Here is a 17,998-nt window from a genome sequence, read left to right on the forward strand (position 1 = left end):
GATCATATAGTAAGTAACTATGTACATATATGGACCTTAGTTATCATTAAGCTTACTCCCTATGCAGGGTGAGGTGGCCAATGCCTGTAATCCCAGTGATTTGGGAGGCTGTGACAGCTCCCAAATTGGAGGCCAGCCTCCGCAATTTAACAAGGCCCTAAGCAACTTAGCAAGAGACCCTGTCTCAAAAACAAGTGAACGAATAAACCAACAAACTCACTCCCTCAACTTTTATTGCACAAGATGAGAGTTAAAGAAAGCTGTTAATCTTGTGGGTAAAGTGATGTGAAAACTGCTAAAGAGCACTAAGGAACCTCCCACAGGCTCTGCATTCCTCCTTCCCTCTCAAGAGATAAGTATTCCCATATTCCTCTGCATCGATGCCATCATATATATTGCACCAAACATAGACTCACTCTCCACCCTGCTTTCTGCATAGGAAAGTGGTCCTGAATGGACTACACCAACGAAAGTCACAATATTTATTCAGGAAGTCCTTCCTCTCACATAATTGCTCTCATCTTTTTGAGTTCAGGCTGTAGCAGAGCTGTGGACACTGCAATATTAAGATTTCCCTAAACCCTATTTACTTCTTTGAATTATAAACACTTCCCCCAAATTTTCTAATAAATTGTACCATCGATTTCCTACTAGGATCGTGACAAATAGATATTATACAGAGCAATGTGCTAAAGTATGGGATTCATTGAAAGTGTAAGAAAAGATTCCTATCCCTATTCTCTAGAAGTTTAAATTGACCAAATAGAAAGAAGTACAACCCCCCCCCCCTTTTTTTTTTGGTATCAGGGACTGGACTTAGTTTAACTCAGCTGAGTCACATCCCCAGCCCTTTTTTATATTTTATATAGACAGGGTCTCACTAAATTGCTCAGGTCCTTGCTAAGTTGCCAAGGCTGGTTTTGAATTTGCAATCATCCTGCCTAAGCCTCCCTAGTCACTGGGATTATAGGCATGTTCCAAGGTGCCTGACTACCTGAATGTTAAATGCTTCTAGAGACAGTAGGTGTTATATGGAATCCTGTAAGCCTCAGGGATATGGAAAATTTCATTTGCCAAAAGGGGACCAGTATTTAGGTCCTACTGTGCGCCACACTCACAATGGCTATGTTCAGTATATAAGATGAGTAGTAGTTTAAAAACCAGTCTGGGCATGGTGGTGCAACCCTTGATCCCAGCAACTTGGGAGGCTGAGGCAGGAAGATTGCAAGTTTAAGACCAGCCTCAGCAAATTAAAAATGCCCTAAACAACTCAGTGAGACCCTGTCTCAAAATAAAAAATAAAAATAAAAAAAAGCACCCTGGATTCAATCTCCAGTTCCAAAAAATAAATTAAAATTTTTTGAAAAGGCAGCACAGTACTGGAATATATTCAGTGATAAACTGCTTGCCTAGCATGCACAAGGCCCTGAATTAGATTCCCAGATCTTAAAAAAAAAAAAAAAGAAAAAAAGAAAAGTTAACAGTGTTTTGGCAAAGCTTGCATTATTTCTACTACACCATTTTTCCAAGCTTAAGCATACTTTACATGCAGAAAAAGTATACAAATAAATTTATTTATTTTTTATTGAAGTAAAATTCACAGGACATAAAACTAATTCCTTTAAAGAGAATACAATGGCTTTTAGTAACATTTGCAAATGGGCATAACTACCACCTCTATTTAATTCCAAAATATAACTCCAGACCCACGAAGCAGTGACTACCCATTGTTTCCTCTCCAGCCTCTGGCAACCACCAATATTGCTTAGTCTCTACAGTTTTATCATTCTAGATGTTTCATGGAAGTGTAATCATATAATATGTGTCCTTTTGTGTCTGGCTTCTTTTACTTAGCAAAATGTTTTTAAGGCTAATCCTTAAAATATTGCAGCACTTTTCAGTACTGCATCCCTTTTTATGGTTGAATAATATTCCACGTATGCATATGTCATTTTTTTATCCATTCATCCTTGTTGAACATTTGTATTATATCCATCTTTTGGCTATTATGGAAAATGCTGATATTAACACCTTGTAATTGACCAACTTTTAATATTACATAATTTGTCCTAAATAGAAAATAACAGTAAATTAAATAGTTTCCTAACTATTTTTTAAAAAGGGTGTCTCAAAACCAGACATTTAAAAACAAACAAAAAGAAAACTGCACCACACCATAAGGCACAGAGTGAATATTTATTGATCACAGAGATCAGGCCGAAGGTCTAATTTTATAAATACTGAAAAAGCAGGCCAGAAAAGTGCAGAGAATTGCTCAAAGATAAAGCTAAGGATGCTCCTAAGCAGGTGGGATGGGAGCGAGAAAAATATTTTAGTATTATTCCACAATTCCACCTCATATCTACTCACTCCAAGTATCCCTTCAAGTGCCTAATGCCAAAGTTGTATTCACTATTTTTCGAGGACAAGTAAGAATTCCAGAAAAGGAGAGAGATGGCTTCCAAGTTGGAGGCAGGAGAGTGTGCCATAGAGTAATAATTACATCAGTCTGGCTAAAGACAAGCATCCATTAAGATATATGAGCATGGGATTAGTCAATTTTTTGTTGTTTTGGGGTAGTGCTGGGGCTCAAACCCAGGGCCTCATGCATGCTAGGCAAGTGCTCTACCACTGAGCTACACTCCTATTCCAGGATTGGCTGATTTTAAAATGGCCATTTCAGAAAATCTGTGGGTCCAAATCTCCCCGTTTTCCCATAAACCTTCTGGTCCCAACCATTTCCATCATAAGTCATATCAATACACCCCAGTGTTTTCTAAAGTCCTGAGTTTTTTTTTTTTTTTTCCCCAATTGTTTTCTAGAAAACTTTACTGTCTGGTAGGGAAAAGGGTGCTGGAATTTTCAGGTGGAACGCATTTCCAAAGTGGAGAGGACAAAGGCCTCTGGCTTGGCTTCCTGCTTCAGCACTCCTGTCAGTAGGAACTCAGGAGAGAGGAGGGGCAGCCCAACCCGAGATGGAATGGAGCATCGTGGGAAGTCCTGGGGGCATGTGATCACAACTCTTTGAGGCTGGGGAAGAGAGAGCAAAGAAAGAAGTCAGGGGGGATAAACAGTTCTAGAAATAGATTCAGGACCCATTAATCAGGGATAGCATCACTGAAGTGGTACCTCCTGACATGAAGCTCATTGTACTTATTGCCTATAAAATATTCTCTTTTTCTTTTTAGTGGTGTTGTGATTGAACCCACTTGCTAGGCAAGTGCTATACCACTGAGCCACATCCCCAGTCCTTTTTATTTTGAAACAAGGTCTTGCTAAATTGTTCCAGGAAGACTTCTGATTTTTTTCGTCTTCGCCTCCCAAGTAGCTGGCTATCTGTGAAGTATTCTTGCCAGAAAGGCTGCTCTTGAATTCATCCTAACTCTTAAAATTAGCCAAGCAGGGTGGTGCACATCAGTACCTTGGCAGGCCTAGGCAGCTTAGATGCTATCTCAAAATGAAAACTTAAAAAAAAAAAAAAAAAAGAGCCACACACGGTGGCACACTCCTGTAATCCCAGTGGCTCGGGAGGCTGAGACAAGAGAATCGCAAATTCAAAGCCAGCCTCGGCAATGGTGAGGCACTAACCAACTCAGTGACACCCTGTCTCTAAATAAAAAATACAAAATAGGGCTGGGGATGTGGCTCAGTGGTCGAGTGCCCCTGAGTTCAGTCCCCAGTACCCAAGGGGGAAAAAAAAAAGCAGAAGAGAGTTTGGGGTGTAGCTCTGTGGTGAAGGGTCCCTAGATTCCATCCCTAGTACTTCAAATAAATAATTACAATTTATAGGAAATACATAAAATAGAGAATAAATAATATAGCACATAACAAGGGAACAAACTGGCAAATATTCTAAAGGATGACTGATCTAGTTTTGGCCGAAAGTGAATGGCATACAAAAGGCAGAATGAGTTAGGCGATGTTCCACAGTAAGAGGAGATTGAATAAATGCAAGTTGGACAAGGTAAAGCACACCTGTAATACCAATGGTTTAGGAGGCTGAGGCAGGAGGATCATGAGTTCAAAGTCAGCCTCAGCAACTTAGTGAGACCCTGTCTCAAAAGAAAAAATAAAAAGGGCTGAGGATGTAGTTCAGTGGTAAAGTGCACCTGGGTTCAATCCCAGGAACAAAAACAAACCAAAAACCAAAAAACACCCAAAAAACAAATGCAGCAATGCACTGGAGCATCTATTTTCTTTCTTTCTTTCTTTTTTTTTAATGCAGTGCTGGGGACCAAACCCAGGGCCTTGTGCATGCTAGGCAAGCACTCTACCACTGAGCTACATCCCCAATCCTTCTTGTTTTGTTGTTTTATTTTTAAGAGATGGGTGTCAGCTGGGTGTAATGGCACATGCCTGTAGTCCCTAGCTACTTGGGAGACTGAGGTGGGGGATCCCAAGTTTGAGGCATGCCTGGGAATCCTAGTGAGATCCTGTCTCAAAATAAAAAGTAAAAAGTGCTGGGGATGTAGCTCAGTGGTAGAATACCCTGGGTTAAATACTAAGTACTGACAAAAAACAGAGAGAGAAAAAAGAGAATGTACATATTTCTTGGAGATATATACTTAAGTATACAGAAGAAAGTAATACAGTAATATATTTGCAGTTTGCTTTAAAATACTTCAGCAAAGCTAAGCATGGTGGTGCATGCCTGTAATCCCAGTGATTCAGGAGGCTGAGGCAGAAGAATTGCAAGTTCAAGGCCAGCCTCAGCATCGTAGTGAGGCCCTGAGAAACTTAGCATGACCCTGTCTCAAAATAAAAAATAGAAAGGACTGGGGGCTCAGGGTTGTGTCTCAGTGGTAGGGCACTTGTCTGGCATGTGTGAGGGACTGGATTTGATTCTCAGCACTGCATATAAATGAATGAATGAATGAATAAATAAATAAGAAAGGTTCATCAACAACTAAAAAGAAAGGGGGGGGGGGGATGGGGATGTAGCTCAGTGATAAAGTGCCCCTAGGTTTAATCCCTAGTACCAACTTCCCTCCCCCTCAAAAAAAACACTTCAATAAAGCTCGTCATAGTAGCATATGCCTATAGTCCCAGCTACTCAGAAGGCTGAAGTAGGGGGGAATCACTTAAGCCCAAAAGTTAAAATCCAGCCTGGGCAATAATAGTAAAACACATCTCAAAAAAAAAAAAAAAAGTAGGGGAAGGGTAAAGAAAAAAAAATTTTTCAGCAGAGTAAATGAAACAAAAGAACAAAGGGATAGATAATAAACGTAGCACATGCACAACTGAAAATGTATAAATACAAAATGAAACTAAGTCCATTTGGTGTCAGCAGATATGTTCCCTCATCCCTACCCTTTCCCATCTATACTTTTATATTTCCTCCAAATGTTCCCATTCCCACTACCTCTTCTGTTTGTTTGTTTTTGTGGTGCTGGAGATTAAACACAGGGCCTTGTGCATTGAGGCAAGCACTCTTCCAACTGAGCTATATCCCCAGCCCATCCTGCAACCTCTTTTAGTTACTCCTTCAGAAGACCCAGAATTCACCAACCATACCTTATAGGTCCGGGGCATGCTGGATAGGACAGTGCCTCCACAACAGCTGATGATCTCTCCCATCTGAGATGGTGGTGGCTGGACTCCAGGGGTCACGTGAATTTCATAGCCCTAAGAGAGAAAAATGGTGACAGTAGATATCTGCAACTGAAAGGCTGTGAGGCACTGTGAAACCCGTGCAAGGCAGAAGCACAGGACAGAAGATAGCCTCTCACCTCCAGTAGCCTTCGCTCCCGAGACCGGTGCAGGGCATCCCGAAGACTGAAGCCAAAATTCTTCTCTTGCTCAGGATCAGACACCACATATTGATCTGGAGGCAAGAAGCAACCAGCCTTGCGGGACTAAGGGAGGTAGCAATCAGCATCAGATCTCAGCCACACCCCACCTAGCACTCCTGCCTAGCAGCTGGTGACAGCACGTGAAATGTTTTTTGTATGAATCACTAAAGCCCCATTTCTCCGTCTCCTCTTTCCTCCCATTTTCCTACAGAGCTATGTAAGCAGTCTTCTCCTGTCACTCTTGCTATTGGTCTGTTATCATCTCCTGACCTCTCACCTGATGTAGCCAGTCCAGGGACAGGATGGGGATTCCCTTCCCTAGGGCACACAGGAACTTGACTGTTCGGCGGATTCGATCAGTAACCAAGTGGGAGGCCTCTGCCACTGAGCTGGCCAGACTCCCCCCCAGTGCCAGTACTGTCCGCTCCCCACGAGCATCCACAACTCCTGTGAAGAGAACCTGTTGGGGGATTAGACTGGGCTGGTCAGAGCAAGCTATGCCAGGAGTGCCCATCTCTCAAACCAGCTACCACCCTCCCTTTGTAACCCCAGTTCCCTTCTCTCCTACTTTAGGGACTGCTGATTCTTGGTTAGATTTGGTCCGTCGAAGGCTTCGGCTTGGTATTCCCTTGGGCTCCTCCTCTGTCTGGTCTCTCCTTCTCTTGTCTGGAATCACTATGTCCTGGTATTGAAAAATACCTTGGTGGGAGAGTCTGAGCCCTGAAGCTCTTCCTCCCAGCTTGGAGTCCTCCAGCCCTTTCCTCACCTCTTCCTTCACTGGCATCTCCTCAGGATCTTCTTCCTCCTCCTTGGGGAACATTGTCTCCTGGGAGACATCCCCTCTTTGGGGACGTTTTTGAAGAGGGGGTGAATCTATGGTTGTGGAAGGTCTCTTGCGGCTTCGAGAGGCCTTAGGTGGGGGCTCTGGGACGAACCCAGATGTACCTGCTGCTTCCACCTTTTGGATCTGGGAAGCATGAATGGGTGCCTCAGGAAGCTGGGGAAAGGAAGGCTCAGGAACGGTCCCAAGGCATTCAGCTGCTCTCTGTGCCCTTGGTCTTTGGTTCCTTGAGGATCGGCATTTAGGTTCAGGGGGTGCAGAGCTAGGTTTGTGGACAATGAGAGCTGTAAGGGAGCCATGCTTCCCAGAAGCTCTCTGTCTCCTGGAACAACTGGTTTGAGTGGGCTCAAAGGGAACAGGCTGGTCCTTGGTAACAGAAGGATGGAATTCAGGAGTGACAGGAAGTGTAGCAGCACTTAGTGCTGAAGACTCTAGTGCTCCACTCTGACATACTGCCTTAGAAGCGACAGGCTGGTCTGTGGAGTTGGGAGGCTCGAGATCAGGGGCTGATGGTTCAACTGGTTCAGGAGTCTCAACAGACTTACGTGTTCTGCCCCGACTGATTCTAGATATGGGCTTGTGGGTGATAGGCTGGTTTATGGAGGTGGAAGGCTGGAGTTCAGGGGCTGTGGTGACAACTACTTCAGGGGTCTTGACAGAAGACCTATGTGTCCTACCCCGAGTGGGCCAAGATGTGGATTTAGGGGTGACAGGTTGCTCTGCAGAGGTGGAAGGCTGGAGCTCAGGGGCTGTAGGTACAATTGGTTCAGGGGTCTTGACAGAGGACCTAAGTGTCCTGCCCCGAGTGACTCTGGATGTGAGCTGGGGGGCAACAGCCTGGTGGTCTGTGGAGGTAGATGGCTGGACTTTGGGGCCTGTGAGTAAGATTGGTTCAGGGGTCTTGACAGAAGTTCTGTGTGTCCTGCCCCGAGTGACTCGGGATGTGGGTTTGGGAATGACAGGCTGGTCTGTGGAAGCAGAAGACTGGAGTTCAGGGGTTATAGGGAATACTGGTTCAGGTGTGTTGACAGAGGACCTAAGTGACCTGCCCCGAGTAACTTGGGATGTGAGCTTAGGAGTGTCTGGCTGGTCTGTGGAGGTGGAAGGCTGGAGTTCAGGGGCTGTGTGGACAACTGATTCAGGGGTCTTGACAGAGGACCTATTTGTCTTGACCCGAGGGACTCGAGATGTAGGTGTGGGGGTAATGGGCTGCTCTGTGGGAGTGAAAGGCTGGAGTTCGGGGGTCTTGTCAGAGGACTTGTGTGTCCTTCCCTTAGTGGCACGAGATGTGGACTTAGGGGTGGCAGGCTGGGCTTTGGGGGCAATAGAGGAGAGTTCAAGGGCAGCGGAGGAAAGTGGAGAGGGTGTCATCCTGGAGGAGCGACGGGGCCTAACACTAGGCTTTGGGGGAAAAGGTTCCAGCTCTGAAGATAGGGGAGGCGCTGGAGTTTCTTGACTCCTTTTGTACCTGGTCCTAGGAATGGGTGGCTCAAAAGATGAAAGAGGAGAAAGAAGGGACTGAAGTTCAGGATGTTTTTGGCTCTGAGAGCTAAAGGAGTTGAGGGGTAGGGCTAAGGCTTCAGGCATTGTAGCAGGCAGGCAAGCATCTGGGGATTCTGGATCACCCTGGGGAAAAACAGAAACAAGGCAGGAAGGGTAATGAGAAAGAGAAATTGGGACACTGTTCCTGATCCTTGTTTATGGTGGAAGTGTGTCCTCTGGCATTTCTCTTCCTGTATGTGACCTCTCTTCCGTTAGACTGGGACCTCCCTGGGAGGAAGCAGTCCTCTTCCCTACAAAGCTCTCCTCATACTGTTCTCCACATGTGGGTGGTGGTACATGAAGAGGATGGTTGGGGCAAAGAAGGACAAAACATGAAAGGGACTACCTTTCTGAGTCAGAGGGAGATACTACTTGGGAAACAGGTATGGAAAACAATGGGGCAAAGCGATGGATGCCAACTAAGAAGGGATAATGATGGAAGAAAAGTGAGAATATGGGGAGAGGATTAGCTTAAAAGCATGGCCAGGAGAAGGGCATTGGTGGGATACAGGGATGACTTGCGGAATAGGAAGAAATCAAGAAAGTAACTCTCACCATGGAACTTGTCTCAGCAGGTAGCATCTTGTAATTCAAGTGGCCTGGACAGAAAGTAACAAAAGGGTAGTTGAGTTCTAAGTAGTTGGTTGCTCAGGGGTTGATTATCATGAGGGTTGCATACCACCTTGTGTTCCTTTCTGCCTTCACGTACCTCTCTGCTGCCTCCTGGGGCTCACCAGGGCTTCCCTTCCTCCACCTGACTGGTTCCCAGAAACTACAGGGACTGAAGCAAGTCCCTGAAGTTCCTCTGCCCCGACTCCAGGCTCTGGTGTTGGACTAGTAGCCTGTCCTTTCTGGTCTTGGTTTCCTCCCTCTGTCTCCCCTCTCTCCAAGTTCACTTCTAACTCAGCAGCTTCACACATTTTCTCTGGAACTGGTTTTTCTACTACTTTTTCAAATACTTCTCTTGTGAGGGTCTGCTTCTCTATCTCTGTCTTTTCTGTTTCCTCAGATATCTCCATTTCTACCTTCGAGTTCTCCCTATACCTTTCAGGACTCTTGCTTTTCGCCTTTTTGCCAGACTCTTGAGTGTCTTCAGCTAATGCCTGTTTTTGCTCTCTGTCCTGTATCCCTCTAGTTTTTTCCTCCTCCTCCATCACATCTTTTCTCTCTCCTTCTGGTGGCCCTTCCCTGATTTCCCTCTCCAGTGGCCCTTTCTCAGGGGTCACCCTCTCTGTTTCTTTTCGTGTACCCATGTCTTTCTCCACAGTCTGTATCTCTCTGCCTTGAATCCCCAACGGCTCTGTGTGAACTGGGCTCTCTGGATGTTGGTCTTGTGGTGTTGCCCTAGGTGGAGACAGGCAAGATCCATTAGCCTCAAGGTGGGTGGCTATGAGCTGAGGTTCAGTGGCCTCAGACTCTCTCGGACAGAACGGCTGTGTAGCCAAGACTTCCCATGGTTCATCCAAAGCACCTAAAAGTAAGGAGTCAGAGAGACAGAAAAAAAAGAGAGGTAGATAAAAAATGTTAAGGTTAAGAAGCAAATAAGATAAACTCATGGATAATAAATATTAAAGAAAAGCTGGGATAAGGGTGATAGCTAAAATATTTAATATTATAAAAAGACCATACATGGGGCTGGGATATAGTTCAGTGGTAAGGCATTTGCCTCATGTACCCAAATCTGTGGGTTCATTCCTAACGCCAAAACAAAAATGAAAACAAAAACTGACCATGCAGGGGCTGGGATTATGGCTCAGGGATAGAGTGCTTGCCTCATGTGCATGAGGCACTGGGTTCGATTCTCAACACCACATAAAAATAAATAAATAAAGGTATTGTGTCCATCTACAACTTTAAAAAATATTAAAACAAACAAACAAAATGACCATACATATATCCTCACAGGAAAGCTTCTTCAGTGGTCTCTCCCTCTCTCTCTCTTTTTTTTTTTGGTACTAAGGATTGAACCCAGGAGCACTTAACCACTGAGTCACACCCCCGGTCCTTCTTATATTTTATTTTGAGACAGGGTCTCGCTAAGTTGCTGAGACTGTCTTTGAACTTGTGCTCCTCCTGCATTGCTGGGATTACAGGTGTGTGCCACTACAATTGTCTCTTTAAAATTAATCAATTAAAGTCTGACATAACATGGTGCGTTTTTCTTTTTTTTTTAAAAATGCCTTTATTTATTTTTATGTGGTATTGGGGATCAAACCCAGGGCCTCGCCCATGCTAAGCAAGCACTCTACCTCTGAGCCACAACCCTAGCCCAACATGGTGCGTTTTTCTGATGAGATGGAGAAACATCGCACAATACTCAAAGAGTATGAAAGAAACATGTAGAGAAAGAAAACAAAAAAGGATGAAAAGTTAGGGGTACAGAGAAGAGAGCTTCTTGTACCTGGGGTCTAAAAACTGCAACAGGAAGAGCCAAGCTCTTGGGGCAGAATAAACAGGAAGGTTTGGGTGGGTAAATCTTCCAAGTTTTGAACTGCTGCATGAGAATAGATGGCCTAAACACAGCTCTTCCACAGAACTCCAGGGTCCTATTTCCAGTCTCCTGCCCTATACCCACCAATCTTCACACCCTTCAAAGACTACTAGTCTATCTCCCAGTTCCCACTGGCACTGGAATCCAAACAATACAAATGTTCTCACCGTCCAGATTCTGACTCTCCCTCTCCACAAAGCACTGGGTAGCTTGAAGGTCCAGATCTTCAGAATCTGGTGGGAAGTATAGGACCGATAATAAAAAAATCATATCTAACACTCAACACTTTACTTTAGCCCTATTATTCTCTCCCCACTCCTTTTAACCATTGTTTATTTCAAGAGCAAAGGAAGAAGAAAGGTTAGCACTTACCATCATGGCTGTCTTTGGAGTCCTTGGCCTCACTCATATGCGGTTTTTTCTCCTTTCCTGTAAGGGGATATCCCTCGCTCTGTGGTTGGAGGGGTTCCCCTGAAGTACCTGTGTGCACCACCATCTGCTGTACTTGTGATCCACCATAGGCCCCCACTTTGAGAGTGCCCTCTGACTCAAGTACAGCTGTAGCCCTCTCTGTCTCAGCATCCCCTTCTCCCAGAAGCTGGCTCTTTCTTACATCTGCCACTTCTGAAGACATGTCCACCTCCATATCTGTTTCACCATCCTCATCAGAAGACTGGACTGCCTCTAGAGGCATTATGGGCAGCTTTGCTGATTCCTGCTTCGCTTCCTTATCTGTTTGATTTGTCCCCTTCACAGGCACTTGATGCTTTCCCCAACATATAACAGCTGGCCCTGATGGAACTTCCTGTTTCACTTCTATGTTGATGTCCCCTGTGGTGGAGGCAGCTTGGCTTCTCTCCAGAAGGACCCCTGGTGAACTCATATCTGCTTCCTCACCTACATCATTGTCTCTAAGGGGAGTTTGTCCGTTTTCTGAATTTGCTATAACAAGGGTTTCTTCCTTGTCTGTTTGACCATTGAGGACAGTTTCTCTCTTTTCCACTGGGAGCCCCTCCTCCATGTCAGTGTCACTATCTCTCTCAGAGGTGGTTAGGCTTTTCTCCTGAAGGAGCACAGGTTGGACTCTGTCCTTTTCAATATCAGCATTTCTGTTCCATGAAACAGCTCCGCTCTCTTTCAGACGTGCTAAAGTGAGTGCTGCTGAGACTTCTTCTTCATCATCTGTATCACTATCAATCACCATAGAGGTTTGGCTTCTTTCCAGAGGGACAGCCAATGGGGCCTCACCCTCCTCCATGTCTGTATCACTACCAGCTGGGCTCTCCTGAAGATGTGCCAATCCAAGTGTTCCAGGACTTCTTGTACCAACTCCATGGAAGACTTGCCTCTTCTTCATAGGCACTACAGCTGGGGTTGCAGGGATCCCCTCTTCTTCCACATCAGTATCACTATCCAAGAAGCCAGAAGGCTGGACCCTTTCCAAGTGGGCCTCAGCTGTCTTTCCAGGAGGCCGGTTCTCTTCATCCACATCTGTGTCACTATTGTCCCCAGGAGGCTGACTTCTTTCCAAAATCACCCCAACTGGTACCACCCTATTCCCTGTATCCCTTTTGACTTTTGGGTCCTTATCGATCTCTCCTAGAGGCTGAACTTTTCCTGGCCACGTATCAGTTGTAATTCCACTGGCTTCAGGCTGCTCTGCCTCTGCTGCAGCACATTTTCTAGCAGCTGAAGAGGCCTCCCTGGCTGCTGGTTGCTGACCTTCTTCCTCATCTGTGTCACTGTCCAAGTTGAAGGCAAAAGAGTCACCGCCAAGGACCGCCAGGGAAGGTCCTTCTTCATCACTGTGAAACGGAAAAGAAAGAGTCTAAAGAATTTCTTGGAAAGGGATACCCCACTTAACTATGAGTTGTAGCACAGGTAGTATTTGCTCTTCTATCTCCAGCTTGGTTCATCTAGGTGCTCCATAAAAAATAAGCTGAGTGAATGAATATATAAAAACCCACAGCCTCAACTTTCAACGTGATCATCTCTGTTAGAGACTGATCCTCCAGACCCTGGTTCTTCCTATTTGAAGACTCATATATCTAGCCCTGTGGTACTTACCTTTCTGGAACTACTGTTGCCAAAGAGGAGGATGTGGTCCGTGATTCTTTCACCACACACCCTTTTGAGAAATCTGGCAAGAACAAAAAGGAGTAACTTGACAATATCACACTCATCATCCCTGTCTCTTCATCCACACTGCCAATACACAAACTTACCTACTTCCTCCTCTGAGTCCTCAGCCAAGGGAAGTCTGGAGGGCTGAGTTTCTTCCTGTACCCTGGGGGTCGCCTCTACAGTTAGGGGACCCCGGGAAACACAGGGTGGGCGGACATCCAGGCGATGGTACTGGCAGGGTAAATCGGCAAAGAGAATCAATTCCTGATCCCTGAGACGGTGACTCAAACCAGGGCTCAGGACCTTAGGAGGCCTCAAGATTTGAGTACCATTAAGGCTCCCACAATCCTGGAGGACAGGTGCCTTGTTCCAAGCTGAGATTTCAATCACTGCATGTTGTTTGGAGATGGATGGAAAGGGCAGGGTCACAGAGCAGTCAGGCAGTCGGCCTATCACATTCTTCCCGAGGAATAGTGGAAAATCTAAAAATGAGAGAGGTAGACAGGTTCCAAGGCCAGAGTCCTGGCCTGTCATTAGGAAAATCTTCTAGTTAAATACCCTACTACTTTCTCAAAGCTCCCAAAAGCATTAGAAAAATAAAAAGTCCTAGAACATCCAGGTGCAGTGGTTCATGCCTATAAATCCTATAACTTGGGAGACTAAGGCAAGAGGATCGCAAGTTCAAAGTCAGGCTCAGCAACTTAGTGAGTTCCTAAGCAACTTAGCAAGAACTTGTCTCAAAATAAAATACAAAACCAGCTGGGAATGTGGCTCAGTAGGTAAGAGCCTCTGGGTTCAATCTCTGGTATCCTGCCCCCCCCCCCCCCAAATTCCTAGAAAATCTAGGAATTGAAGAATATATGCGGGCTGGGATTATGGCTCAGCGGTAGAGCGCTTGCCTAGCACAGGCGGGACCTGGGTTAATTCTCAGTACCACATAAAAATAAAGGCATTGTGTTGTGTCCATCTACACCTAAAGGAAAGAAAGAAAAAAAAAATATACCTATGCAATGCATTATTCATATGCAACCCATCTACATGGGGATTTTTTTCATTATATAAAATATACATAATATAAATTTACCTTTTTAGTCATTTAAAGCATGCAGTTCAATAGTATTAAGAACACATTGTTGGGGCTGGGGCTGTAGCTCAATGGTAGAGCATGTGCCCAGCATGTGTGAGGCACAAGTTTGATCCTCAGTACCACATAACAACAAATAAATAAACAAAGGTATTGTGTCCATCTACAACTAAAAAAAAAAAAAAAAAAAAAAAAAAGAGCACATTGTTGTGCAATCATTACTACCTCACTACCATCCATTTCCAGACCACAGTAGGTTTTTGGTAGTTTTATTTTTTTGTTTTTGGTACTGAGGATTAAACCTAGGGGCATTTAACCATGAGTTATATCCCCAACCCTTTTGCTGAGGCTGGCTTTGAACACATGATCTTCCTGCCTCAGCCTCTTGAGCCTCTGGGATTACAGTTGTGTGCCACCACGCCAGCCACAGTAGATTTTTATTTGATCCTCTTCATCTTCTCCTATCAACGTAAAATAACTCCTAGAGTGTCCAGGGCTGTAGCCTAGAACAATCATCTGTCAGTCCCCTTTTATCCAACCTAGTAAAACAGTTTTTCATATTTCCTTGAAACAAATGTAAACTTGTAACTCTCCAACCAAGAAAAATAAAAGACCTATATCCATACTTCAGCACTCAATACCCTCTGACCTTTTTCTGGTCCGTGGGCACCACTGAAGATATGCAGTCGTCCTATAGGCTCCAAGATATATCCTGAGGATTCATTAGATTGCTCTGTCTCTTCCTCTTCTTCAACATCCCAGTCAACGGCCTGGGTGTCTTCCATGGTCTGGGAAGGAAACACATTATCATCATCCCCATTACTTGTTCATACACAGCATCAGAGAGAATGATAAGTAGGGATAAACCTGGATAGTAAAAGTAATTGATGCTTCTCTTCCCACCAATCACTCTATTTCTATCCTTCTGAAGCATTTAAAAAAAAAAAAATATTCTGGGGTGGCTATATGTGTTAACTCAATGGTACAGCATTGGCCTAGCAAGTGCAAGGCCCTGATTTCAGTCCCCTGCAATATTGATTTTAAAAAGTCTTTTAAGTTGGGTGCAACAGTAAATGCCTATAATCCCAGCTACTCAGGAGGCTGAGGCAGTAGGATTTCAAGTGCCATACCAGCCTGGACAACTAAGCAAGACCCTGTCTTTAAAAAAATAAAAAGGGCTGAGGATAATGCTCAGTGGTAGAATGATCTAGCATGCATGGGACTCTGGGTTCAATTTCCAATACTGGGTATTGAACCAGTACTGGGATTTGTGGTACTGGGGATTGAACCCAGGGGCACTTATCACTGAGCTACATCTCTAGCCCCTTTTATTACGTTTTTTGGTTCCAAAAATTGAACCCAGGGACATTTAACCATTGAACCACATCCCCAGTCCTTTTTATATTTTATTTTGAGACAGGATCTTGCTAAATTGTTCAGAGTCTTGACAGTTACTGAGATTGGTCTTAACTTGTAATCCTCATGCCTCAGCCTCCTGATTCACTGGGTTTATAGGTGTACGTCACCATGCTTGGCTAAAATAACTTATTATTTATTTATTTATTGTTACTGAAAATTGAACCCAGGGGTGCTTTACTACTGAGCTACATCTCTAGCCCTTTTTGTCTTAGCCCTTAGGGTCTCACTAAGTTGCTCATGGCCTCAATAAATTGCTAAAGCTGGCCCTGAACTTTCAATCCTCCTGTCTCAGCCTCCTGAGTTGTTGGGATTACAGGTATGCACCCTTGCCCCTGAAATTTTTTTTTTTTTTACTATGACACAAAGTAAGAAATATCACAATGTTCCAAGTATAAACTATATACAAATATGTGCTTTTCAAACCTAAAATAAAACTGAAAACTGGGCATGATGCAGCAGGAGAATCACTGAAGCCCAATAGCCTAGATCTAATAGCCTAGATACCTTGGCAAGGGTCCACCTCAAGAAAGTTTTGAGAACTGGATGTGGTGATGAATACTTGTATTCCCAGTGACTTGGGAGGCTGAGGATTGAGTCCAGGGGCACTCTACCACTGATCTTTCTTATTTTTTTAATTTTTAGTCAGGGCCTTGCTAAGCTGCCAAGGCTTATGATCCTTCTGCCTGAGTCTTCTGAGTCACTAGGATTACAGGCCTATATTTACATGCCCAATTCACTATAGTTTTTAAATGCTGATTTCAACCCACTAAATTGATTTCACCATCCACTACTGGAGTGCAACTCACAGTTTGAAAAACCATTTTGCTAACATGTGCCAAGCATGTGTTGGGTATTATATTGTCAGGCACAGTAGTCAGCTAATGCTAAAACATTAAATAACTTGCTCAAGATAACACAGCAGATAGGTGGGCAGACAGAAATAAATATGCTTCTGATTGCAAAGCCCACTTTTTACACTGTATCAAACCGCCTCAGTGTAATCAGACTGAAGTGTAAAGAACATAACAGCTGGTATACACAAGAGGATTCTATGTGTCAAGCACTGTTCTAAATAGTTTATACTGACTCATCTACTGTTCCCTGTAAAGTAGGTATTATTATTCTCCTTTTTCCCAGATAAAGAAACTTCAACATAGATGGGTTAAGGGACTTGCCCAAGATCATCCAAATAATCTCTCTCCCTGTATAATAGTCTCTTGATGGCTTTCAATGCCCATAGCATAAAATAAAATCTAAACTTTTTAGCAAGGACTCTATGATGTAAATCTTATAACCTTCACACTACTTCCAAGACTGGATCAGTGAACTGTGTCTTATCCCTAGGGTCCATCATTCATGTTTATGGTTATGGTGCACCTGGCACAGTTGGAAGTATTCAGGATACATCCTGAACCAAACATAAACATGAATCCTACCCTATGGAAAAGACATCATCGAGCCTACTGATGAAAGAAGAAATAAAAGAAGGTAGAAACTCAAAATAGCATGAGTGGAATTTACCTAGAAAGATGCCACCCTAGAGGAAAACTGTTGCTAGGAAAAAGAGGACGCCCCCATGGAGAAAGTGTTAATTCCGTCCTTTTGACGCGCCAATTCAGCGATGCCCACGACCCCTGGCTCCAATTCCAAGGGCCAAGATCTTTGATCCCCCACACCCCAATGGGTTCCCTCGTAGCCCAACGTCTTTCTGTGTGCTCATACCCGGCTCAGGGCTCCAGACAAGGATGAGTATTACAATCTAAGAAGCAAATTTCTAAATTACCTCCACCCAGTCGCACCCAAGGCACGCCCCTCCCGCCCTCCGGAGGAATCAAGATGGTACCCGGGGAGCCGAGGGCGAGGCCCCCAGAATTTACCTACTTTGAGTCGCCGCGCGCGCCACCAGTAACGGCCGTGACCTGGGTGGCGCGAGTGCGTGTCCGGAAGGGACTTGAATCGCTGATTGGCTCTTGTAGCTGTCTTTCACATGCTGCAGTCGCTGATTGATGAAGCTCCCAGAACACAGGCACTTTCGAAGGTCCGCCCTTTCCCCGCCCCCTCACGGCTCAAACGGGAGACTGCTCGCAGGGGACTGGTAGTTAAGGTAGAATATAATCCGAGGCCGCCAGGAGTTTACGGAATAACGCACCACGATTGGGCAGCTCCAAGGGACAACCCATTACCGCCCACTTCCCGCGCAGATTTCCAAACCGCGACCAGAGAGTCTGGCGCCAGAGAATGCTGGCAGCAGATAGAAGGGCTCTACCATAGACGTCTACCGAATCCTGCATCCAGAGCGCCCTTCCGCGGTCCTCCCAGACATGGAGTCCGCTGACTCATGAGACATGAAAATGGGTTGCGGTTGCAGTCGTGGCTCGAGGCTGCAGTTTGGAGTATAGCCCGTAGGCGTGGCGCTTGAGGACTACTCATTGCAGCGGAATTTAATTTCCTTTTAATTTGTTTAGTAGAAATCATGTCATTTGTTCATGGGAATATATCCCTGACGGACATTTTGAGGTCATTTTCCTAAATGGAAGAACCTAAAGCAAACGTTTCTAGGCAAACAGAGAATGCTGTTTTGTTAACATCTTAAAAAGTCTGTGCTTCCCTTTCAAGAGACGAGGAAAGAATGAAAAAATCATTTACTTAATTTCATAAGACATGAAGAGAATAGTGAGAATTTGACACGTGCATAATCTAGTAAG

At 44.6% G+C, this 17,998-nt stretch overlaps 1 protein-coding gene and 1 non-coding gene across 5 annotated transcripts; both read right to left on the bottom strand.

Moving 5' to 3' along the window:
- Positions 1–1,555: 1,555 nt before the first annotated feature.
- Mdc1 (mediator of DNA damage checkpoint 1) lies at positions 1,556–17,410 on the bottom strand. Of its 4 annotated transcripts, none has more exons than XM_046427625.2 (14): positions 17,175–17,410; positions 14,524–14,662; positions 12,892–13,272; positions 12,734–12,806; positions 11,039–12,471; positions 10,834–10,899; positions 8,885–9,646; positions 8,731–8,774; positions 6,559–8,259; positions 6,361–6,474; positions 6,070–6,252; positions 5,730–5,855; positions 5,515–5,625; positions 1,556–3,030 (listed from the first exon to the last, which is right to left on the bottom strand). In XM_046427625.2, exons 2-14 carry the CDS (start codon positions 14,657–14,659, stop codon positions 2,863–2,865), a joined length of 5,298 nt encoding a protein of 1,765 aa, XP_046283581.1. In that variant the 5' UTR covers positions 14,660–14,662; positions 17,175–17,410; the 3' UTR covers positions 1,556–2,862. The 4 variants fall into 4 exon arrangements, with proteins under 4 accessions (XP_046283581.1, XP_046283584.1, XP_046283582.1 ...); XM_046427628.2 differs by having other exon boundaries at positions 9,425–9,646; positions 17,175–17,405; XM_046427626.2 differs by lacking the exon at positions 17,175–17,410 and adding an exon at positions 17,077–17,139.
- Trnaa-agc (transfer RNA alanine (anticodon AGC)) lies at positions 2,575–2,645 on the bottom strand. Its single transcript has one exon. It is a non-coding gene; the product is annotated as a tRNA-Ala (tRNA).
- Positions 17,411–17,998: the final 588 nt, after the last annotated feature.

This window comes from Marmota monax, unplaced genomic scaffold (genome assembly GCF_021218885.2).
Source record: "Marmota monax isolate L192 unplaced genomic scaffold, Marmota_monax_Labrador192_F-V1.1 WCK01_AAM20220418_F8-fsc00426, whole genome shotgun sequence".
Classification (NCBI taxonomy): domain Eukaryota; kingdom Metazoa; phylum Chordata; class Mammalia; order Rodentia; family Sciuridae; genus Marmota; species Marmota monax.

Coding starts and splice junctions, on each gene's coding strand:
- Mdc1 (XM_046427625.2), bottom strand. CDS start 14,659: ATGGAAGACACCCAGGCCGTTGACTGGGATGTTGAAGAAGAGGAAGAG. Junction 10,900..11,038: donor CTCCAAAGACAGCCATGATG/GTAAGTGCTAAC, acceptor ACTTCCCACCAG/ATTCTGAAGATCTGGACCTT. Junction 9,647..10,833: donor GGAGAGTCAGAATCTGGACG/GTGAGAACATTT, acceptor CCTTACTTTTAG/GTGCTTTGGATGAACCATGG.